Source organism: Hemicordylus capensis, chromosome 6 (assembly GCF_027244095.1).
Source record: "Hemicordylus capensis ecotype Gifberg chromosome 6, rHemCap1.1.pri, whole genome shotgun sequence".
Classification (NCBI taxonomy): domain Eukaryota; kingdom Metazoa; phylum Chordata; class Lepidosauria; order Squamata; family Cordylidae; genus Hemicordylus; species Hemicordylus capensis.
The window spans coordinates 141,786,152-141,811,460 of record NC_069662.1 but is presented as its reverse complement, the minus strand read 5'-3'; the positions used below and the strand labels follow the sequence as shown (position 1 = coordinate 141,811,460).

The 25,309-nt window shown below is 44.6% G+C and overlaps 1 protein-coding gene across 10 annotated transcripts in view; it reads left to right on the top strand.

The window, feature by feature from the left end:
* The window catches only part of ARHGAP21 (Rho GTPase activating protein 21), a 178,803-nt gene that overhangs the window by 111,107 nt on the left and 42,387 nt on the right, over positions 1–25,309 (top strand). For 6 of the 10 annotated variants that reach the window (XR_008309651.1, XM_053260664.1, XM_053260665.1 and 3 more), the window contains 2 exons: positions 16,451–16,480; positions 18,042–19,896. Coding sequence is in view for 9 of the 10 variants with exons in the window: in XM_053260664.1 (XP_053116639.1) it covers positions 16,451–16,480; positions 18,042–19,896 (1,885 nt within the window). In the remaining variant the exon portion in view is untranslated. Of the gene's footprint in view, positions 1–7,143; positions 7,264–15,801; positions 16,249–16,450; positions 16,481–18,041; positions 19,897–25,309 lie in introns of those variants that run through there. The other 4 variants (XM_053260670.1, XM_053260669.1, XM_053260667.1 and 1 more) reach the window with 4 other exon arrangements.

The following is a 25,309-nucleotide window of genomic DNA, read 5'->3' as shown; positions in this document are numbered from 1 at the left end:
CAAACTCAAACTTCTTTGTGGACTCTGTGCATCACACATGGGATTTGCGCAGTACAGGCAGACAGCAGATCCTTCAAAGCACTGAGCTTCCTTCAGCCTCTCCTCCTTGCCTGTTTCTTCCTTCCCTTTATATCTTTATAGCACTCTAGGAACTTAAAAATAGGTAGAAAATACAGACTCTGAAGCCACCAGGCAGTGTATTTTTTTTACACATTTTAAAGTTCCTGGAGTGGTCGATGCCAGGCTGGTGCCCCTTAGGAATCAGACTGTCTGGAGCTTGATTAGCAGGCTGTTCCAGCCAATAAGACCAAGGAAGGAAGCAACAGGCGCGGAGGAGGGGCTGGAGGAAGCTCAGTGCTTTGGAGGATTTGCTGGCTGCCTCTACTGGTAAGTTTGAGTTTCTCTAGTAGCTTATTTGTTTTGTTTGGTGGGGGCATGCAGGTTCTGGATTTCCCCCTCTTGAGTTCTCCTTTCCCCCCGCTCCTCTTTTTCTGCTCTTTGTTTTTACCTTTTGGCCCTGCCTTCCCACTTTCTGGTTTCTACCTTTTGGCCCTGCTTTCTGCGTCCCCATCTAATTTATTGAGGTGAGTCTCATGATTGGTGAAGGTTGCTCATCCAGATGGCTCTGGGCAGTGCACAACAACAAAAGTAAAACCCACAAATCAGTCCTTTAAAAACAATCCTTACAGAACAATTTAAAACAGCTTTAAACCATTAACAATTAAAACATTTTAAACAGTTTTTAAAACCCTGGAAGGCCAGGCCAAACAGGTTTTAAGGGCTCTCCAGTAGTGAACTCAAACTACAGATTTCTGCTGGGAATCCACAGCCCAGGAGCAGCTACAGAGAAGGCCCACCTTTGAGCCGCCACCAGACGTACCGGTGGTAACTGGAGACAATACTCTTCAGATGACCTTAATCTGTGGTGGGGATCATGTAGAAGAAGGCGCTCTCTAAGATAACCCGGACCTAAGCCATTCAGGGCTTTAAAGGCAATAACCAGCACTTTGCATTTTGCCCGGAAACATATTGGCAGCCAGTGCAACTGTTTTAAAACAGGCATAATATGGCATCTCTAGGTTATCCCAGAGACCAGTCTGGCTGCCACATTTTGAACTAACTGAAGTTTCTGAACTACATACGAAGGCAGCCCCACATAGAGTGCATTGCAGAAGTCAAGCCTAGAGGTTATTACCAGCTGATGAACCACAGTTTTGGGGTCGTCCTCTTCAAAGAATGGATGTAGCTGTCAAACCAGCCAAAGTTGTAGAAAGCATTCCTGGCCATAGCATAGCCTCCACCTGAGATACCAGGGTGAGGCCTGGGTCCAGGAGTGTAACTGTACAGGAAGATCTAACTCTCATCCCTCAAATCCTGAGCCTCTACAATAAGCACCTCCATCTTACTTGGATTCAGTTTCAATTTTCTACCCCTCATCCAGCCCATTTCTGCCTGTAGGCAGGCATTTAGGGAATGAATGTCATTTCCTGATGATGAAGATGACAAGGAGAAGTAGATTTGAGTGTCTTCAGCATACTGATAACACCCAGCACCAAATCTCCTTATGACCTCATCCAGCGGTTTCATGTAGATATTAAAAAGCATTGGTGACAGAATGGAGCCCTGAGGTACTCCATATACAACTCCTGTTTTGAGGAGCGACTGTCCCCAAGCTCCATGATCTGGAATCTTCCCCAAGAGATAGTAGCAGAATCACCCCAAATCAGTCCCCCCATCCCCAACTCCCCCAGGCGATCCAGAAGGATACCATGGTAGATGGTATCCAACACTGCCGAGAGATCCAAAAGAACCAGCAGAGTCACCCTCCCTCTGTCGATTCCCCAGTAGAGATCATCCATCAGGCTGACCCAGGCCATCTCAGCCCCATAGCCAGCTCTAAAGCCTGTATGAAATGGGTCTAGATAATCAGTTTCCTCCAAAACCGCCTGGAGCTGGTCAGCCACCATCCTCTCAATCACCTTGCCCAACCAAGGGGATTGGGAACTGGCCTATAACTATCCATCGCTAAGGGATCCAGTGAAGGTTTCTTAAGAAGCGGTCTAACCATTGCCTCCTTCAAACAAGGAGGCACCCTATCCTCCCTCAGCAATGCATTTATGATATTGACTAGGCCACCTCCAACAACCTCCCTGCAAGATAGAAACAGCCAAGTTTGGCAAGGGTCCAGAAAAAACGTGGTAGGCCGCACCGCCCCAAGCAGCTTGTCCACATCCTCAGGAATCACAGATTAAAACTGATCCGATCTAACACTGAAAGAGGAATTGCTGGACACCACCATATTGGGGCAAAAAACCCCCCAATTTCAGATATACACTGATGGAGTCTGAGCTGTTAGTGACTGACCAGGAGAGAGATCATGGGGTCGTGGTGCTCACTGAAAATGTCGACTGTAAAGTGTCGACAGTGGTAGCTGTGAAAAAGACAAATTCTATGCTAGGGATCATTAGGAAGGGGGTTGAAAATAAAAAGGGCATTATTATAATGCCCTTATACAAATCTATGGTGTGGCCACATTTGGAGTACTGTGTACAGTTCTGGTCACCGTATTGTAAGAAGGACATTGTGGAACTGGAAGAGCTGCAGAAAAGTGCAACCAAGATGATCAGGGGCCTGGAGCACCTTCCTTATGAGGCAAGGCTACAGCATCTGGGGCTTTTTAGTTTGGAAAAGAGGTGATTACAGGGAGATACGTTATTAATTAATTAACTAACTATTAATTAATGGTTTTAATGCTGTTTTAAAGTATTGTTTTGAAATTTTCTAAATTGTTGTAATGCGTGTCGTCTCCCCCCCATTTCTGTCTTAACGAATGTTTTAGTTTGTTTTTATTCTGTTGTAAACTACCCAGAGACGTAAGTTTTGGGCGGTATAAAAATGTTTTAATAAATAAATAGATAGATAGATAAATATGTTAGAGGTGTATAAAATAATGCATGGAGTAGAGAGGACAGAGATAGATTCCCCCCTCCCCACAACACTAGAACAGGTGTCATCCCATGAAACTGAATGCCAGGAAATTTAGGACCAACAAAAGGAAGTACTTTTTCATACAGCACATAATTAATCTATGGAATTCTCTGCCATGGGATGTGGTGATGACCATTAGCTTGAATGGCTTTAAAAAGGGCTTTAGCCAACTCCAAGCTCAGAGGCAAGATCCCTCTAAATACCCGTTGCAGGGGAGCAACAGCAGGAGAGAGGGCATGCTCTCCCCTCTTTCCTATGGGCTTCTCAGAGGCATCTGGTGGGCCACGGTGTGTAACAGGATGCTGGACTAGATAGGCCTTGGGCCCTATCCAGCAGGACTGTTCTTGGGTTCTTACACACAAGACACTAGTGAGGGCAGGAAGCAAGGCGTATCTATTCTGCCCTGACTGTCATTTGATTTCAAGATGGATGTCATCAAAGTGGGGACAGAATTAGCAAACTGCCTCCAAGTCTGTAAATAATAGAAGGGTCTGCACATAGCAGTAGTGGGGAGAGTGAAGCAAGTAAGTGGGGTGAACACTGGCAAGTTTTTGCAACACCGCCCCCCCACCCCACACACATATGCACACATGGTGAAATTGGGAGAGGGAGGCATTACAGCTTAAGTCTCCAGTGAAAGCACAGTAATTCAACCTGTTACTTGACATGTGAATCCATATTTTGTTGGTAATGAAGGGGGCAATTTGATTCCTTGTGACTATTAAAATGACCACTTAATGCCAGATCCTTTTAAATTAAATCAGTCCCACTAACAGAATGCAGAGGAACTTTTGGGTGAGTTTTCAGACATAGAATAACCAAAGTGAGAGATGAAAGCCAAAGTTAAGAAAAGATGGACATATTCAGAAATATTTAAAACTTTAAAAACATTATGAATTGTAGCTAAATAGTTTGTTCTGTGGTTGAAACTGTAGTAGAATATCTCTCTGCTGCTTGGGTTTTAAATCTGAAGTTGTGCTTCCAATTTTTAAAATCCACTTACACTACTACAATTCGCAGATGAAGTAAAGACAATGCAGAGTTTTCATGAGACATTCTTACCATTATTTTTGGATGCTGAGGTTCATTATGGTAAGGTTTGGTTCAGACAAGCTGAATGTGTGCTTTTAATGAAAGTATTTACAGGAGGACCTCGATATTTGTGGGGGTTCTATTCCCAGCTGCAAACGCAGATATGGAAACCAAAAATATCGAGTCATTAGGGCTATGGGATTGTGGGGATTAGGTTCCTAGTTGCTGGGAAAATGATAGAAAATTGGCCAGATTTTTTTTGGGGGGGAATGCGGGGGTGAAGCTCCCCACCATGTTTCTCTGGTCCCCTGAGTTGCACTGTGCCACCAAATCGCCAGAAATTGGCCAAAAATCACTTCCCCCTTTTAAAAAATTGAGCCATTTTGAGGTTCCACAGTCATTTCTGGCCACCCCCAACTCACAGATATGTGATCTCAGCATGGTTCTCCCCCCACCACACACACAAATGCCCAGGATGATGTCTTTTACCTGGCTGCAGATATGCAAATCTGTGGATATTGAGGTTCTCCTGTAATTCCTTATTGTTATGGGCTGTATGGAACACAATTTGTATGCAAAAGTGACATCAGAATTCAGCACCAAGGAAAGCTGAATTCCACAACCTTGTAATTGTGAATGGAACATATTATTGTGTCAGTAGCTATGCAGGATAATAAAGCCGAACCCTGTGACCACAAGGAATTCCTGCTTGGTGGGTGCCTTTCTTGGCGTCTCAATTTTAAGCAACTATTGCCTGAACCATTTTATACTTTAAACTGTTTATTCTCTCCCCCCCCCCAAATAATTTTACTTATTTCATTAACGTGTGAGTATTCATCCACTGTTTAGGAATATAGGAAGGAACATAGGAAACTAGAGTCAAACCATAGTTCCATCTTGTTCAGGATTGTCTACACAGATTGGCAGCAGCTTCTCCAAGGTTGCAGGCAGGAATCTCTCTCAGCCCTATCTTGGAGATGCCAGGGAGGGAACTTGAAACCTGCTGCTCTTCCCAGAGTGGCTCCATTCCCCAAGGGGAATATCTTAGTACTCACACTTCTAGTCTCCCTTTCATATACAACCAGGGTAGACCCTGCTTAGCTAAGGGGACAAATGCTTGCTACCACAAGACCAGCTCTTTCTCCAGGTTTCCCTGGAGCATTGTGACTAGAGCACAACAGCGCATATTTTTTAAAAAAATTCTTTAGAAGAATCTTTAGAACTTATAATGAAGCTGTCTGAGGAAGGAGTGTCCCAGTAGCTGGATCCTAAAAGATTTGAAGCTTGCAGGTCCCTGATTGCTTGGGAATCTGTGGTTCTTCATTGTGGTCTCTGTTGTTTATGCATGGGCTCTCGCACCTGCCTGGGGGCTTCTTCGGGAACCTTCCAAGCTCTTTTCCTTTGCTAAATTTTGGTGGTAGTTCCGCCCCTTTTCAGCCTTCTTCCCGGTTTCCCTTAAGTTCTGTGTTGTCCGTTAAAGGATCTACAGCGTCTCTTGAGGCACCTTCTTCTTAGCTCTCTTTTGCTCTTAAAAAAATAAGCCTTCTGCTATAATTGAGCTAGTTTTCCTCCCTATTTCCATTTGTGGAATTTTTTAAATCTCTCCCCCCCCCCAGCTTTCTTTTGGGGATTGGAGTGCTGGAACCCTAGTTTACTCCAAGTGGCGCCTATGTATAGCGAGCAAGGTGACTTTCAAGTGCTGCATGATTTGCTGTGTCAAACATCTGTCAACAGCCAACCACTCCCATTGCCTTTTGTGCCTAGGGGAATCATACCACGTTGACATATATAAAATAGTAACACAAAAAACATGAAACCGGCCTGGGCATGTAAATGGCCAGTGCGTGTGCACGGCAGCTTTCAAAATGGCCACTGTGAGCAGGGAGAGGGCTGTTCACGGGCCTAACCGGCCCTAAAAAGACCGGGGTGGGGAGGACAGGGGGGGTGGGAGCGGGAATTGTGCACACACACACACAAACACAGCATGGTCGCAGCAGCACCCCCTGGAGGCCACTGGACCAGACAGTAAGCTTTCTTAAAAAACCAAAACTCTTTTTAAGAACCCCCGAGCCAGCCTGGGGGGTTCAGTTCAAGGTCGAACCAAACCAGGCACAGTTGGGCTCAGGGGCAAGCCATTGAACTGGCCTGGTTCAATGACAAACCGGCTCAGCCTCGAGCTGGTTCGCACATTCCTCACAGGTATTACTCCAGAGAATGCTACCTTGGGGGCCTGGACTTCAGTATGCTACCTAGCAGCCTGAATTTGGCTTCCAGGACCTCCCGACTGCATTTCCCAACATTGTTGGTGGTGACCTCCCCCCCCCCCACTTCTGCCTCTGTCTCTGCTTCCTAACCACGGCCAGCCCATGTTGGGCCCAGCCGCCTTTCCTACCCAACGCCACTTCTGCCCCCCTCCCCGCTTTCTTTCCCTTCTTCTGGCCCCTGCCTCCGCGGGTGGGCTGGGCCTGCTGCCACCTCTGGCCTCCGCGGCCGGCCCGCCACCACCACGGCGACCAATCCTCCTGGGTCCGCCTCAGCCAATCAGCTGGGTGCTGGGATGCACATTCCAAAGCACCCCGAGGAGAATTAATAATATAGATATCTGTTAGTGAACTTCTGTTCAGAAAGTTCCAGGTAGTAAAACTCCCCTGGTCTGAGCCTTGTCTTCTCAAGAGCTGCTTCTAAACTGAGCCACCTGTGGAATGTGGCCCCCTCCCACAAGCTGTGTGACTCACCTGCAGCTAATCCCCACCCACTGTCTCTCTTGGCACAATTGAAACTGAAACTGCCCTGGCAAAAACAAACCCCTAGCCAGCCAGAAATCTAGGTCTATTTGTTAGGGCTAGTCTAGCCCTAACAAACATACCTTGTCCTTTCCCCCTTGTTTGCTTGTTGATTTGTTCATTTATTTAATTTGCTCGCTTCCTTCCTTCCTTCCTTTCTTCTGTAGGAAAGAAAACAAAGGTTTGCTGCCTCCCCAGTCTGAGCCTTGTCTTCTCAAGAGTTGCTTCCAAACTGCCAGTTTCCAAGCTGGCAGTTGGAATTGTTTGTTTATGAAGTTCTTTCTTGTAGGGAGGGGGAAAGAGTTGGTTCCTGGCATAGCGTCCAAGAGATATCTGCTGCTGCTGCCCACTACTGCCTGGGGAGGAACATGATGGGCAGTGGTCAGAGGCAGTAGTGGTTGATGCTGCTCATTTTAATACTGAATCTTCCTTAGTTTGAGGTCCCCCACCCCACCCCCAGGTAGATCCTATGTGATTTGTCTGCCTGATGGATAGAGCTAGACTGGTCTTCCCTTTGCCTTCCCATTCCCAAGAAGTGACTGGCCCAGAGTCACCCAGCAAGTATCATGGCTGAATGGGAAATGGTTTCTTTCTGGGAAGTATGGGATCAACCCCCAACTACTTTTAGAACTTGAGTTCATAATTCATAAGTATTTTTAAAATTTATGAGTCATTCATGTATGGGAAGAAGTCCTGCTGCATAGGCAACTCTCAGATTCTATCTATCTAGCTAGCTAGCTAGCTAGCTATCTAGATTTTATACCACTTCACCCAGATGGCTCTAGGCCAGGGTTTCTTAACCTTGGGCCCCCAGATGTTGGACTACAACTCCCATCATCCCCAGCCACAATGGACATGGCTGGGGATGATGGGAGTTGTGGTCCATCAACATCTGGGGGCCCAAGGTTAAGAAATCGTGCTCTAGGCAGTTCACAAATATAAAAACTGATAACAAAATAAACAACTCATTAAAAACAAATTAAATTAAAAACCAGTTTAAAATCATTTCAGTTAGCACTAAAGGGCCAGGCTAAAAAGATATGTTTTTAAGGCTCTTTTAAAAGCTGCCAAAGCTCTTAAAGCTTTAGCATGACCACCCTCCCTGCAAGAAAGAACTGCATAAATAAATAATTCCAACTGCCAGTTGCTCTAGGACTGTGCAGCAAGCAAACTTTGGCTTCTGCCATCACACCAAGTTATAATAAAAACCAACAACTCTATCATCATCATTACCACCACCACTACCCTCACCACCACTTGTAAGCCTCCTTGGAGATCATTTTGATCAAAAAGCTGTTACCTTAATCACAATGACATTGTATTGTTTTAAGTTAAGTTTCATCTTAGCATTTGTGGTTTTGGAGAAGATACTGAACATGTGTCCCTGAGTGCTGTTTCTCAAATGCAGTTCCTCTTGGACAGGACCAGTATTGCTGACTCCAAAGGTTCTAGGCAGTATACAACAATGAATACAATAAAAACAAAATAAAACACTGTTAAAACAGTTTAAAACATTCAAAGGTTACTAAAAGCCAGGCTAAAAAAAATGTGTCTTAAGGGCTCTCTTAAAGGTTGATAAAGATGTTAAACCATGAATGCCTATACGCAGCACATTCCACAGCCCAGGAGGGCTACAGAGAAGGCCCGTTCCCAAGTCACCGCCAGGCGAGCTGGCAGCTTCCAGAGGTGGACCCTTCTCCATGACCTTAATGTGTGGTGGGGATCATGCAGAAGAAGGCGCTCTCCCAGCTAACCCGGGCCTAAACCGTTTAGGGCTTTAAAGGTAACTTTGTATTTTGCCTGGAAACATATTGGCAGCCAATGCAGTTGTTTTAAAACAGACATTATATGGTCTCTTCGAGAAGCCTGGAGACCAATCTAGCTGCTGCATTTTGGACAAACTTAAGTTTCAGAACTACATACGAAGCCAGCCCCATGTAAAACGTATTGCAGTAGTCAAGCCTAGGAATTACCAGAGAGTGCACCACAGTTCTGAGATAATCTTCTTCAAGGAATGGACGCATCTGTCATAACAACTGGAGATGACATTTCCACCACATAACTGTTGCACCAAAATGAGGAAGAGGGAAACTGTGTGAAATATATTGTTGTCGACTTCCAGTGGGCACTTCCAGCTCTCCTTTGAGTTCCATGAACCTCCCACCTGCATCCACCAAAATCCGGCCCCTTAACTCCCTCTCGGAGCTATGGTGAACTGCCAAAAGGAAGCCTGCAGCCCCAGCTCTCCATCCAGTTTACTACCTCGTTTCCAGAGTGCAGGAAGTAGCAGAGTGCATTTCAATTGTTGAGGATAGGTCTAATGCCACAGACACCTCCCTCCAACAAATTGACTATGAATTGACAATCTTCAGAGATAAGTTGACAGTCCTTGAGGGTCGTAACTGTTGGAACAACTTGAGCGGTGAAGGGGGTGAAAAAATCTGCTGGAGAAGGTTGCCCAGGTTGATGTCTTTTACCTGGCTGCAGATATGCAAATCAAGATTTCCCAAAGGCAGTGGTTGATCAAAGAAAGAATTTTCAATTCTGCCGGACCATGGCAAGGGAAAAGAAAATAACCTGGTTTTTAAAATACCCTGTGATTCTATGCTGCCTTCAGGAGGGCAAAATACATCACTTTGGAGACCCGGCCCAGGCTGAATTCTTCCTGCCACGATTGCAAGCAAACGGTTGATTCTTAACTGTGTAGTTTTTCTTTGTTTTCTGTTTAGCAAGATATTTTCTTACAATGCATGTTGTGTTCTACATTTCTTCTCTGGGTTATTACCACATCGCAGGGCATGTGAATTTTATTACCTGGAATATTAAGGGGCTGGGAACGTCACAAAAAAGAACCCAAATTGTCAGATATTTAAAGAGACAAAAAATAGATATTGCCTTTCTACAGGAAACGCACATGTTGGAAAAAGATATTCACAGGTTCAAATGGAGCTGGGTAGGCCACACATTAGGGGCTGGGTCCTCTTCCAGATCAAGAGAGTTGGCAATTTTATTTCATAAACACATCACATTTAACCCCCTAAATGTGGAAGCTGATCCCCTAGGAAGATATATTATTGTGGAAGCCCAGATTGGGCCAAGAATCTTCCTACTAGTTAATGTATATCTCCCCCCCCCACCGCCAATGAGGATTGCCCTTCCTTCTTTGCAGCATGACACTCTAAACTTATTACAAAGGAGAACAACAATCTGAGCTATGGGGGAGACTATAACGAGGTCCTGAACCCCCAATGGATAAAAGCATGGGGCTCACTGCATCATCAAAATTGTGCATTCTCTTAAATGGTTTAATGGAGGACCTTGGCCTCTATGATGTATGGAGATTACTATATCCCAAAGACAGGGACTATACCTTTTTATCAAAAAACCCCATAAAACCAGCTCAAGGATTGACCTCTGCCCCTGGCCCCAATTCTGGGGAAACAATCAACTGCCTGTGAAATTGGCCTGCTTATTATCTCAGATCATTCACCAGTAGTGTTAAAAATATAGTTGACAGATATTGTTAAGCATAAGCAGAAACAATGGAGACTAAATACATCCCTCTTAAAGGACCCCAAATTTATTACAATGATTGAGTATGATATCCGGGAGTTCTTGGACTAATAGGACTCCAGGAATTAGTTGCACGCTCCTTTGGGATACACTCAAGGCATACTTATGAGGAAGAATGATTGCCTTTGCCTCATATTAAAAATAAAGAAAAAAGAACAGTTTAGAAGAAACAAGGAATCTGAAGATAAACTTAAACTTAAAGTAGTTTGGCTGGAGTATAATGCCAACCCATCCCCTCGTACCTATGCTAGCCTCCTGAAGCTACAGTATGAAGTAAATCTGATACATGCCAAGCAGGCTGACATCCTCCTGGCTTGTTCTAAGCAAACATACTGGGAATCAGGAGAAAAAGCAGGCAAGCTTTTGGCCTATAGGATCAAACAAATACAAAATCGCTCCCACATATCAGGCATCAAGGACAGTAATGGGCAATTAAAAACAGACAACAAAGAAATTAATTTGGCGTTTGAAGAGTTTTATTCAGCACTATATAATTATGTTCCCTCCCATGGTGGGAATGGGATCCAGCAGTTCCTTGATAAAATCCAGATGCCAACTTTTACTGAATCACAATCTGCACTTCTTGCTGCACCAGGATCCTTAGCTGAAATTCAAGAAGCAATTAAAAAAACTAAATCAGGAAAACCTCCGGGTGGGGATGGTTACCCAGCTGATTGGTACAAAACATTCTATGATAAACTAGCCCCACTATTGGCGGAGGTGGCTATGGAAGCCATGAAGATGCATGTTGCCACTTTCGATGTATGAAGCAAATGTGTCTCTTATACCAAAGACACATAGGGACCTGCAACAATGTGAAAATTAGACCAATTTCATTACTAAATGTTGACATCAAAATTTTTGCCACAATTTTGGCAACCCTCTCAGTATCTGTGTATGTACTATTGTACACCCAGGACAAGTTGACTTTATATCTAGCTGGCAGGGGGTGGACAGTATACGGTTGCTGCACAATCTTATTAATATTACATCCTGGTGGAATGGATAGGCCATCCTCCTCTCCCTTGATGCAGAGAAGGCTTTTGACAAAGTACAAAGGGACTTTCTCCTGGCACCCCTTGAGAAATTCAAGTTCCCAACTAACTTCCTAAACTGGGTACATACTATTTATAACATGGCTACAGTGAGAATTAATACCAATGGACAGGACCCATTTCTCTAAAATATGGGGTGAGACAGGGCTGCCCCCTATCTCCACTGCTCTTTTACTTGGCCCTTGAACCCTTGGCCTACACAGTGAGGCAAGATGTGGGAATTAAGGGTGTTGAGGTGGAGGGACAAGAACTTAAAATTGTGCTATATGCTGATGACACCCATCTGTTCCTTACAAAACCACAAGAATCTGTTCCTAAACTTATGGAATTATTACTCCATTTTGGGGACCTACCTGGATACAACAGTAATTGGTGCAAGTTAGAAGCTGTGTCCATAGGGAAATTACCCTTCTCCAGCAGGGAAATGCCCTGGTCTTTTATGTGGAAAACAGACTCCCTGAAATACCTAGGAATCCTGATGACTAAACACCCTAATCTGATAGTCAAGACTAATTTAGATAAGATACTTTCACAGATTAAGATTGACCTCCTCTGCTGGGCTGCCCTCCCCTTAAGCTTGTGGGGCAAAATGTTATAAAAATGAAAATTATGCCCAGATGTAATTATACTTTAAGAGGACTTCCACTGCATATTTCTCAAAGATACTTCAGAGAAATTGACAGAGCCATGAGGAAATTTCTCTGGGGAAATGGCAGGCCATGGATTGCTTATACTAAACTTCAGCTAGCTGCAAACACCGGGGGCTTCAATCTAGTGAACCTTAGATTGTATCATAATCTATATATTTAATTCTCCTGGGTGTGCCTTGAAATGTGCGTCCCGGCGCCCAGTTGATTGGAGGTGCCTGATAGGCTGAGGCGCACCCAGGAAGATTGGTCAGCGGCGGGCCCGGCCGCGGAGGTGAGACGGTGGAGGCACTCGACCCGGCAGCCTGGGCCCAGCATGGGCCGGCCGGAGACTGGGGCAGAAGGGTGGGGGGAGGTAACCGCTGGCCCCAAAGAGCGCACAGATGCTTTGTGCGGGGTTGTCTAGCATGTTTATAATTGTACAAACTGAACATTGGCGAGCCAGCACAGAAGGGGAAAGGCCAGAATGGGCACAAGTGGAGGTAGCAGAACTGAAACCCTTAAAAGGCTGGGAAGCACTGGGCTCCAGGTATCTTAAACACCCCCACTTCCGTTCCCCTACAATACAAGCAGCCCGACATGCATGGAAGGAACTAGCATAAACACTGAATTTTGCTCCCTGTGCCCACATGAATATGACATTGTAGAGAAACCCACACATTTATAGGAAAACAGCCAATTTTATGGAAACATTGGGTACAAAAAAGAATCAATCGGCTATCACAGCTGAAAAACAAAGATAACTACAAATCCTTTGCAATAGGCATGTGCCCGAAACGTTTTGGAGGCCATTATGAAGGCCTCCGAAACGTTTCGGCACTGGGGGCGGTTTCGGCGCCGGCGGGGGTAGCGCTTTAAGGGCGGGGGAGGGTGTACTCACCCCTCCCGCCGCATTTCCCCCACCAGCACGCTGTGTTTTTTTTAAGCCCCTCGGGGCGGCAGCGTTCCTCCCTGCCGCCCCGTTTGCCCTGTCGGCTGGAAGTGGCGAGTGCACGTGTGCCTGTTGCGTGCGTGCACACCCTTCTGCCATGTGTGCGAGTGCGCACGACGGGTGCATGCGCACTCGCCACTTCCAGCCACTTCCGGCCGACGGGGTGGCAGGGAGGAACGCTGCCGCCCCGAGGGGCTTAAAAAAAACAGCGTGCCAGCGGGGGAAATGCGGCGGGAGGGGTGAGTACACCCTCCCCCACCCTTAAAGCGCTACCCCTGCCAGCGCCAAAGATTTCTGTGCACATCCCTACTTTGCAACCCTGCAAGAGGAATTCCACTTACCCCCATCAAGTGCCTGGCAATATATGCAACTGAAACATAGTATTTCTGCTCAGTTTGGACTGGATGCCCTAGCAGCCCTGATAACTCCAGTTATATTGGTCCATGCCGCTAATATGTCCTCTCTTCAAAAACTAAATAGATACCTGTATACCTTTGTACAAGGAGTCCTGGACCCTGGCTTGGATATACTTAGGGACAAATGGAACATGGAACTTACACATAAACTGTCATCAGAAAAATGGCACGAGATCTTAGGTAGTGTTAAATGTAGTTCAGTGGATCTCAAATTTCGCCTCATCCAACAGATGATTATTTTCAGGGCCTACTGGACCCCTCTGCATCTTAAGCGGTTAAATATGGCCTCCAATAGTAATTGCTGGAGATGCAATAATCCTCCCTCAGACTTAACGCATATGTTTTAGGACTGCCCCACAGTGCAAGGCTTCTGGGGGGAGGTGATTTCGCGTATTAATTTGGTGATGGGTTCATCTCTTGCACTGAGGGACCTGAACACTGTATTGGGATATATCCAGCAGATTGGGGACTAGAATTAAGTTCTAAACAGAGGCTATGGAGATGCTTACTGGTGGCCAAGAGAGTAATACTGCGGCAATGGAAATCTCCCACTCTCCCTAGGAGTGAGGAATAGGTGCATGAGTTGCTTGAGTTGCTGGCACATGAAAAATGGGCCCTCATAAAAGTAAATAAACCAGATAAATGGTCCGAAATCTGGGGAAACTTCCTTGACTTATCCTTAGAATAAGAATCCTTTTGATTTACCCACATCGCTTGTTGCAAAGGTGTGTTTTTCCTCTCTCCTTCCGCCCTTCTGTTTTTCTTCTCTCTTCTTTCCCCTCTTTCTTTATCTATCACTCTTTTCTTTTCTCACCTCCCTGCAACCAGTGCAGCACACAAAGACTGGCTTGAGGAGGAAAAGTCGGGCTCAGGGGGCAGGGGGATGGGGGGGGACTGGGAAAGATGTTTATAAAGTTCATAATGTCAAAAAAATCGTGTGTGTGTGTACACACACACACACACACACACACAGTTGTATTTTGCAATTTGCTTGACTTTCAAAAGCATTTGAATCAAAACAAATAGATTGTCCTTGTGCTAGATGCACCACACTTCCCCCGCATCCAATATTTGTTTTAAAAATTTATTTGAATTATATTTATCATTCATATTTGCCCTTCATTCTGAGACCCCAGGATGACGACTAAGAAATTAAAAACTGTAATAAGTTTTCATTCATTCATTCATTTCAATAAAGAACAAATGACTTAGTAAAAATCCATCTAAAAATTATCATAATATACATATAACTATCATAATTTCATGACAGTGGCTAACAGTGGAACACTGCAGTGAAACACAGGCAGTTTTGAACTGCCTGCACCCCTGCGGGCATGTAAAATAAACCACCCATGAAGCTGTGCGCTTGTACAGGTCTGTTTGACAATATTATAAGTACATTTAGAAGTAATGACTTAATTTTGCAAAATTAAATTAAAGGTGCTCAGTTCTTAATATAGGAGACAATATCCCTATGGCGATTTAGGATATTCTCTGGGTGAAGGGGAATAACTTTTCTTAGAAGAAAAACTCTGAGAACACTTAAAAATGTACGCCACGTTAGTCTGGTGGCTCTAAACAACATTCATAATAACTATAGCACAAAGTGTTATAAATATTGCCAGTTACAATGAGACTTAGGTTATTTATGGTGGACCTGCACTTTCACCTGAAAGTTTTGGGTAAAAATAGTAGTGTTAGAGACTGTTTTTGGATATTTGTCCGCTCCTCTTTCTTTTAACGTGTATCAATCACACATTTCGAAAAGATGGTGACATGTGAGAGATGGTGGCATGTGTATGTATGTATGTATGTATGTATGTATGTATGTATGTATGTATGTGTATTAACTGCAGCAAGGATTTTGTGTGCCAAATATTGGTGACCCCTTGCAATACCCTCCTTGAGGAAATAAATGGATAGAGATGATGTAGGATTTGACAGGCGTGGCTAAACCAACTAATTATGTGGGGGAGAAAGAAAGGTATCACAAATGGGATCATTGTGTTAAAAATTGGAGACCTCTTTATTCAGCTTCATAAGATGAATCAGTCACTTCTCAATATTCAATCTTGTTTTCCAGTGTTTAAAATACAGTGTTATAAGTAACGTTTCATCTTTTAAAAGACTGGCTGTTTAAAGTATTTTTTTAAAGTAGTGTACTGTATATTGCAAACCTGCAGGTTTGGGCAGGGTATAATATGCCTAAATTGGACTAGAGAGGCAGTATTGGCATACCTCGGAATCTGAGCCAATACGTTGCTTCTCAGAATGTACCACAGCTTGCTTTTTTGTATGCGTTTTACATTGTGTTTGCCTTCCCATTTCCTCCTCCTAATCTGAAAAGTACACAAATGCAGAGCCCCATTTTGAGCCATGAAAAAAAGGAGACAGCTGTATTAGGATACACCTTGCAGTTGGAGCACAGCCTGTTCCTGGTTTCTCAGCGAAGAGACACAAAATGAAAATGATCACATGGGGAGGCTATTTTTCTCTGAAGATTATTCTGAAATCATCCTTCTAATGTCAGATGTAGAGTATGAAAGCAGCTGCAGTCAGCTGACAGCTTGTGGTTCTGTTCCGATGCATGTGGGGAAGGGGTGCACGGATTTTAAATGCATAATGAAACCCTTGTTTCGTCATCTGGAAGCAGGGATGGTAGCAGCTCAGGGGAGATGAAAGACCGTTATGTTGCTCTAGTAGAAGGGAAGCCTTGTAGCACAACCAGAGGGCTCCGTTTGCAGCAGGGAAGATGCACCGAGGCAACACAGCACCACTGTCTTTTATTTTTCTGGAAGGCTAGGGAATAAATGCAAGGAACAGGTAAAAGCCTGAGACAGATATGCTCACAAGGAGGCTGAAGTTATTGTTTATGCTCCACTGCCCTTTACCTCTCTTGGTACCTTCCAGAGAAATCGGTGTAGATGTATTTTTAGCTTTCTGTGTATCCAGCATCAATATGACAACATAATTCTATCTTTACATCCATAAGCAGCTTTTACTATGTTTTCCTGTTTTCTGCCAGCTGCAGTTTTCAAAGGATGTCACAGCACTGGTAAGAAATGTACTGTAGCCATTTCGTAAGGCATGTGTTTCTTGGTAGCTTTGCAAGAAGCTGGACTATTAAAGCCTGCAAGTTGCTGAAAGCAAGCTAGATGGGCTGGTTAGCTGATTCTTGGTTGTGCCATTGATCCTGTTACCTTTTAAATGTGTGCCTGTGATTTTGTTAGTGACTTGGTTTGTTTCTTTACAATTTGCTTTTAATATTTTGTTTGCACTTAATACATGCTCGCTGTGATATTTATTGCAGCTGTGTTTTCAGCGCCTCGCCCTCTTCATCCTCCTCAGCACTTTGCTCTCAGTCTAATGTTTATGGCTGCATTTGGGCTTTTACAACTTGTCTAATGCTAAGGCAGGGCATGTTGGTTTGTCTGAATGGAGCATGTTATGATTTGAGCAGGAAGCGCTGTAATATGATACCACACCTAAGCTGTGTGTTTTTTTTTAAAAGCCTGGGAAAGATTTCTGCATTGCCAATATGTGTGTTGTCAGCTCTTTTAATTTGATATTGCAGTTAAAGGAAGTCGTGTCAAAGTGTAGAATAATGGTGTTTGGGCAGACCTAGCAAATGTGCTGTTGGTTCTGTGGTGCTTACAGAAATGTCTTGATGCAAAAGGGAATGTGCAAAATGTAAAGCAAAAGGGAATGTGCAAAATGTAAAGCAAGTGTGTTTCCCTTAAATGTCAGATTCTTAAAACTCAAGGTAAGATGGAAATTGCTTAGCACATAGAGAGAATACATGGGTTATGATAGTCTGTGTTCCACTCCAGGGAAGTGCTTATAAACAGCTGTCAAACCATGTATGTTGGTGGTATCTTGGGGTTAAAACACACACACACACACACACACACACACACACACACACACACACACACACACACTACTGTGAATAGTATGACATTTGTGGAATAAGTAATGTAAGATTATTTGGAAAGAGGGTGGGCGTTGGCTGGCAGCAAAGGCGTTACCACTGTCTATTCACGTTAGATATAGCAATTGTGCTTTAAAAAAAATGAATCTGTATTGAATGCAGTTGTATCTACATTAGGCTATCTGCTTCCTTATGAGGCAAAAGAAGTGAATTTTCCAGGGTTCGCTGAATCCCTTATTTAATCTGTCGATTGCTGCAGAATCCTAGCTTCCAGCATCGAAAAAGCTCAAAAGGGAGGAATATTTGAAGCAGAGTTTGAGGATGTGTGGAGAAAGACATCTTTTTAGTTTAGCCTCAAAATCCCTCAGTCTTCTAATCCACCTGAAGCAATTTCTAGAATTTGCTGTTCGTTTGATTTATATAAAATATGCTTAGCCCTTTGCAGAGCCTTTCCGTGGTGTATTTCCATATATAATGAATAATAACAGAAGTAATTTGACATTTCTTGTTCACTGAACAGTAATCTTTCAGCAAAGATAAACTGTGGTACTTGTTTCATATTTGAGAAGTCCTTTTCCTCCAAGGAATGTAGCTGTCTCCTGGATTCATTTTCTCTGCAATATGGTGATGGTTTCCCATTCCCACTTCCAGTGATTTAATTTCTTTTTAAATCCTTTGTTTTCAGGCATATTCCCAAGATGCCTACCTGAAAGGCAATGAAGCCTACAGTGGTAATGCCCACAACATACCCGAACCACCACCAATATGTTATCCTCGGGTAACAACTCCAGCTTCTGTCATGGCACAACCTATTGAGAAAGCATCGCCTGACTCTTCACTGGGAAAGCAGCCAACTGTTAGACCTATACGGACATCAGCACAACCAGAAAAGGCCTACAGAATGGAAATACAAGTGCCTCCATCCCCAACAGATATTGCAAAATCCAACACAGCTGTCTGTGTTTGCAATGAAACTGTAAGAACTCTAGTTGTGCCTTCTGAGAAGGCAGTAGATCCGCCATCCTGTAGAACAAATCACACTGGTCTGCCACACCGGACAGAGGAAGTAAGATATGGTTTCAAGGAACAAACCACTCCCAAAACAAAAGCACGAACCACATCACCACCCTCTTCAATATCCACTGCCGTTATACTTCCTCGGACACCACTCACAAGGCCAGTAGATCCCATTGGAATGGCCAACAAGTCTGGAAGCTATGGAGGTTCTCCAGAAGGGATCTTGAGTACTAGACCTTCTGCTCAAACTGCAGGTTCTCCCTCTGTCACTACCAATCACTACACCTCTCCAAATGCCCAACACATAGACTGGAAAAACTACAAAACCTACAAAGAATACATCGACAACAGGCGTTTGAACATGTATGGTTGCCGAACCATACAGGAAAGGTTAGATAGCTTAAGAGCAGCATCTCAGAACACAACAGATTATAATCAAGTGGTACCAAATCGAGCTAGTTCACAGGTACGACGCAGAAGCACGTCTCATGATCGGGTCCCACAGTCCAATCAGATTAGGCAAAGGAGTGTATCTCAGGAAAGACTGGAAGATCCTGTGTTGATGAAAGAGTGGCCAAGGAGTGCCTCGCAAGATGCTTTAACCTCACCATCTATTAGCCCCCGGAATCACAGGACACGGTCCTGGGACTATTTAGGCAAGCAGAATGAACCATTAGAAAACTTCTGCCCTGAGAACTTGGTTGCAGATTCAAACAGAGACAGAAAAAAGACTTACAAATGGACTGGATTTACTGAACAAGATGATCGGCGAGGTATTTATGAGAGACCTCGGCAGCATGCATTTCACATGTCTCTTCGTGGTTCACCGTTTTCTGTGGCTCCAGGTACTTATAGTTCAGATGGCCGGCGAATAGGCAGCAGAGCCTTGGGGTCCCCTTCCCAGTTCCAGAAAGTCCCACCAGACGTAAAAACACTGCAGCCTGCCAGAGAGTTGCCAACTGCTGGTGGGACTTCAAAGCCTGCAACCATTTTTCAGGAAAGATCATCTCACTCAATAGCTAGAAGCACAAGAAGCAATTCTTTGAAGACTTGTGCAGCCTATGCAGCGAAACCGTCACTTCCCCTCAATCAGAGTTTGGATAGTGTTACTACCAAAGACCAAAGAGAAGTAAATCACGTGCATCACCGTGGTTTGTTAAATCAGCAGTCAAGATTACAAGCAGAAAGTGTACCAGATATAGGCAAGGGTACTCTGTTGCCTACTTCCCATAGAGCTTCTGCCAAATCTGTGCCACAGTTGGGTGAGCACTTAACTACCTCCATTAGCAAACCAGCAGATGATGTAGATGCAGAAGCTGTTGTCTTGCGGGACCATCAAACACCACAGCCTTTGCGGCATCAATCCTACATACTAGCTGTAAATGATCAAGAGCCTGTCTCGGACACTACCTGTTGGTTGCCTAATGATGCACGGCGAGAGTTCCAAATAAAAAGGATTGAAGAAAGGAAAGCTTCGAGCTCCAGCCCGCCTGGGGATTCATTGGCAGCCATTCCATTTATAGGTGAGCAAAACCATCAGTTTTCATACTCCTGGATCTATAGCCTTATTCACATGTTATGTTCAGTACTTGTACAGCAAGTGCACACAGGTAATTATTCACATGTTCTGCTGCACCCAGGTACGGTAATGCACTTCCTATCTGTACCTGTATTTTGAGGGGGCCTGTACTGAGGCTCACTTTTTAAATGAACGAAGGCGTAGTTCACACAATCACATGTACGAGTGTACAGAATCTGCCCACTTGTGCAACATAATGTCTGAATAGGACTTATATGTTTGGAGATACTGATTTATTTTACACATCTTAATTAATAATTTCCCTTTCTAGTTTAGTGGATTTGAGTTCCACAGCATCTGTGGGCGTCATCTAGAAAACATTATGCACTTTCCAGATGCATTGTGCCCAGGGGAATCACTTTCCCCACAAGGTTTTCCTTACACAGCTGCAGCCTGGGTGGAAATATTGCAACTACCTGGGTAGGACTGATGACACTGGTCTTTTCTACCTGATGACGTGGATTTGTCCTACCTGGTATTTTCCTTCCTGGTGGTCTGGGAAAGACCCATGCCATTGACCTCACCCATGTGGTTGTTCTGTTCACGCATACTATTGCAATGTGGGAGAAATAATGCATGGAAGCTGCTCCCGCACAGTTGCATGAGTGTGTGAATGCGCTTTAATCTCATTGATTCAAGTAGAATGCACACATGCTTAGTTTCCTCTTGTGTTGCACCTAGTATGTATTTCTCTAAAGAGATAACAGTAGGTGTTTGCTGGTGGCACATCTTTAAAGAGATTGTGCAAGATGATTTGTAAGGAAAGGAGAAATGGGGGTATTGTGCAGGAGATGAAGATCACAGAGATTAGGAAGATCGGAAGGAACTGTGGCCTGGGAATGGAGCGCACATTTGCAGCCTAGGAAGCAAGGAAAAGGAGATTCTGCTTGTTATATAAGAAAAGAGGCCCCCACAGAGGAACTGGCAAATCAAGGTCATAGCAATCTGGTGAATAACTTAGAAGGTGTGGGTAGGGGGGAACAAGGTAAAATGCAAACTAAGGAGCAAGTGGTGTGTGTGTGTGTGTCCCCCTCCCCTATCCTCCCCCATTATGCATTCTAAGCAATGTTAATTTTATGCAGGTTTGAATATATGTGTGCCCTCTGAGTCTGTGGTTGTGACAGTTCATCTTTAGTTGTCGTTTGGTCTCCTAAGCATACCTCCCCCGCGCACCCCGCACAGGTGTGATCGTTGCACAGATAGCTGACAGTAGCTCCTGACATATGTGAAGGTCAGCTAAGTCATGACATTGCTGGAGAGATTAAGAAGAGGCAGCCTAATGGGAACTGAATACATTTGCATGCTGTTCTTTCACTCAAGTCCAGGGGTCCACGTTTGTCTAAAGCAGGCAAGTTTTAATGCCTAGCAGGCAAGAGTGACAGGAATAAATATAGCCTTGCAGATGGGTCCAGAAAAGTTACTAGCCTACACATGTGGGTTACAAGCTTGCCTCTGTGCACAGACAGAGGGATTAGCCATCAGTGGCCTAAATTAGCCATCAGTGGCCTAAAAGAACCCAGCCCTTCCAAATTACAAAAGCTTCCCCACCCTGTTCCCCGGAGGTCATTTTTACTTGCCACAGGTGGGTGGGCGTTTTAAGATTAGACAGAATGTATTTGTTCAGAGTCGTAACAAGGCACATAATTTGATATACAGCATACAGAAGCATAGGGAACTGTGAATTAAAATCTTCTTCTTTTTGAAATACCTTAGAGAACCAGTTTCCTTGTGTCGCCAGGATTCTTAGTGGCCAAATGTATAGGCGTGGCAGCTGGTAGGATGAAGGCGGAGGAGAGTAAGAGGCCACAACCGCTGAGTGGCAACGGAGGAGGGGAAGGGGGCGTCACACCCTTACTGGTGGGCATTGCATGGTGGCAGGGGGTGGCTGGAGCAGTCCTGTGAAGAGATGGGGCTGCTGAGTGGCCAGCTGTATGCCTGTTGGGTGCCCCCGCCTCGGTCGTGATATCCACTTACTACCCTCTGTTCCACCTCGCCAGCCGCACTGGATGTCACCATGAATGGCTGCAAAATCTTCAATCTGTGCTGAAGGCACAATAAAGGCATACAAGCACTAATCAGGACTGGTTGGGTGGCTGCTGTCATCCCAAACCCATTTAAGCCTTGCTGTGACATTGATTGCAATTATGGACACATTTTGTTTCGAGGAAGCTTAATGGCTTTCCACTATTTAAGGAATGTTAATAGTTTCCCATGGGTGCTAGTTTGACCTGGCCTATTTATTTTGGCTGGGATCCAGGGAGCTACTTTAGGTGTGCCCAAAACCTTGGGCATGCCCAGTGGGATTGTTAACTCCACCCTGCCCTCTTTGAACAGTAGACACACACATAAAGGGAGGAGAGCTGGTCTTGTGGTAGCAAGCATGACTTGTCCTCTTAGCTAAGCAGGGTCCACCCTGGTTGCATATGAATGGGAGACTAGAAGTGTAAACACTGTAAGATATTTCCCTCAGCGGGTGGAGCCACTCTGGGAAGAGCAGAAGGTTCCAAGTTCCCTCCCTGGCAACATCTCCAAGATAGGGCTGAGAGAGATTCCTGCCTGCAACCTTGGAGAAGCTGCTGCCAGTTTGTGTAGACAATACTGAGCTAGATGGACCAATGGTCTGACTTGTATATATATGTAAATATGTAAATAATAATAATAACATGGCAGCTTCCTATGTTCCTATCTCTATGCCATAGACTATTTTTGATAATCTGCTCCTCTTCGGTAGTGCTTTGCCTTTTGGCATGGGGGTGGAGGAGGCAGATGCTTGAGAAACAGAAACCCAGAGCCGGTTTGAGTGCATGGAACTAGTTTAAATGGTTCTTTGAATCCTAGACATTAAGAAGAAGAATTAGGGCTGTCACCCAGTTCAAGAAATTTTAGTTGATTGATCACATGAGATTTAGTAAATTACTCCATCAATCCATCATTATTTATATACCACTTCTGAACAAAAATGTTCTCAAAGCGGTTTACTAACACCACCAACAGATGATGATGATAATTAATAATAAACTAGCTGGGCCGGGCGCAGAGCACCTGCACCTCTAGTTTTCTGCCGCTCCCCCTGCCCGCCCGTGCTGTTCCCCCTGGCTGCTTCCCCCTCTGCCCACCCACTGCCATCATTCTTTTCTTCCAGTCCGGCCTCCACTGCCTTCTTCCACCCGCCTGCTGATGCCACCGGTTTTTTCAGCTGGCCAGCCAGCCAGCCACCACTGCCATTCGCTGCCGTCTTTCCCCCCTGCCACTGCCACCGCCACCACCACTATTTTCCCTTCTGCCTGTCCACGGCACTATCCGGCAGCTGCTTGTGAACTCTCGTGAGAGCTGCCACACATGAGATTAGCAACGGGTACACCTAAGAGAAATATAGATAGATAGATGTAGTGGTGGTGGTGGTGGTGGTGGTTTCCTGTCCCTAGACAGCCTAAAAAGGAATGCAAGGTAAGCACTAGGAACATTCACTCGAGAGATGCTGTGCTGGGGTTGAATGGGGCCATTGAATCTGTATATAACATCATAGATCTAAAGCAGCTAATTCAAAACAATAACTAAAAAATTAACTCATTCAGAATTCATTTTTTCAAAGGAAAAAAAGCATAGTTTGTACTTTTGTTTTAGGTGGTTTACGCTGCACCCTTTTTTTCTTCAGGAGGGCATCATTTTGAAAGGGGAATTGTTGCTTTGAAAAAGATACTTGCCCTCTCTAGTGTTTGTAAGTGCCTGTATTGAAAATGATTTAAATCCTGCTGACCAATTAAGTCAGTGCTACCTTTTTAGTCAGTTGACATGTTTTTAATTGATTTACTCAATGTTGCAGCTCTAATAATAACACCACTTTGCATTTGGATATAGAGCTTCCTCTATTCAAAAGCAATTCATAAAGTACAGTTGCAGTAGTTTTCACAGCAACCTGTAGGGATGTGCCGAAATGCAGTTCGGTGTTCCCAGCACACACCCTTTAAAAAACAAGGGCTTCCACAGCCCCTTTTCAAGGAGGAGAGCAGGTCCATACCTGCTCCTCCTCCCACTTGCCACCACTTCCGTAATCCCGGCACCCCTCCTGGATATCTTGGCATGGGCATCTACCAGCTGCCCCTGTGCACAATGCCGGCAAGAATATGGCCTCTGCACGTGCATGGGCCCCATTTGCATGATGTTGCTGACCACGCAAATTGCTCCTGCGCATGCATGGACACCGTGTGTGTGCTGATGATGCGCGGGGCTTTGGGGGATGCACGCCACCTCAGCAGGAAGCTTGAAGGGATGGCAGAGAGCAGGTAAGCACCTGCTCTCTTTTCCCTTAAAGTCCCCTTTCTCGTTTCCCTAAAGGTGTTCAAACTGCATGAACCGTGCTTCAGGCATATCCCTATACAGTATATCCTGTATTGCATGAATTTGCCTTATTAATAAGATCAGATAGGGAGGATCTCTTGTGTGTGCCACCACTATATGAGATTATTTGGCAGCCATGCAGGGATAGGGCCTTTTCTGCTGTGGCCCTGCCCTGTGAAGCTGTTGCAGGGAAGCTCATTTGGCCTGCTCCTTTCCCTGTTTTAAATGTCTAGTGAAAACTTTTTATTTAGCCATAAGTGCAGGATATCGATATTTTAATAAATAGTGGCTTTCTGAAAGCTTTCAAACTAACGATGGCTGACAGTCGGACTGACACCGCACTTGTGTAAGTTTGTTGCACTGACTAGTTGCTTTAAGTCTGCATTCCAGACGAGCATTGTTCTAGCACAAACATTTTTGTGCTTGGGCAACATGATGCGGAACCTATGGCATGCCTCATATGTTTTGCAGGGAACTTTTGTAGAAGAGCACAATTTTGAGCATCCCTGTGATTTTGCACAGCTATGCACAATTTTGATTTGTTGTGGACCGCAGCATTAGTCAGGATTTCACCCTGTATAATTGGTTTGAATAGCTAAGAACCCAGAACACACAATAATTTTGCTACAGAATTGCAGCCAACATGGACGGGGGAAATGCAAGAAGATCACGATGACTGAGAGTTAACCCTTTATTCTCATTGGCTCTTTCACCGCCAGATAGCAGCAAGTTGTCATTATGGTTTTATAATCTGAGTGGAAATTTTGTTACATTCATCTAGTGATGCCAACTCTCCCCTTCAAACCCTTTGCATTGGCCAGATGAGGAGTCTCTGAAGAGGTCTGCTGTCTCATCTTCCAAGCTCTTCGGTCCGCCCTTGTATGGCTTCATTTGTCACTATAGCAATGGGAGGTGCAGCTGATGGCCCTTAGGACAAAACTGACCATCTTTTAGTTCTCACTCAGGAGGCAAAAGAGAGGTGTGGTGTGTGAACAGAACTGTCGAGAAGACATAAGAAC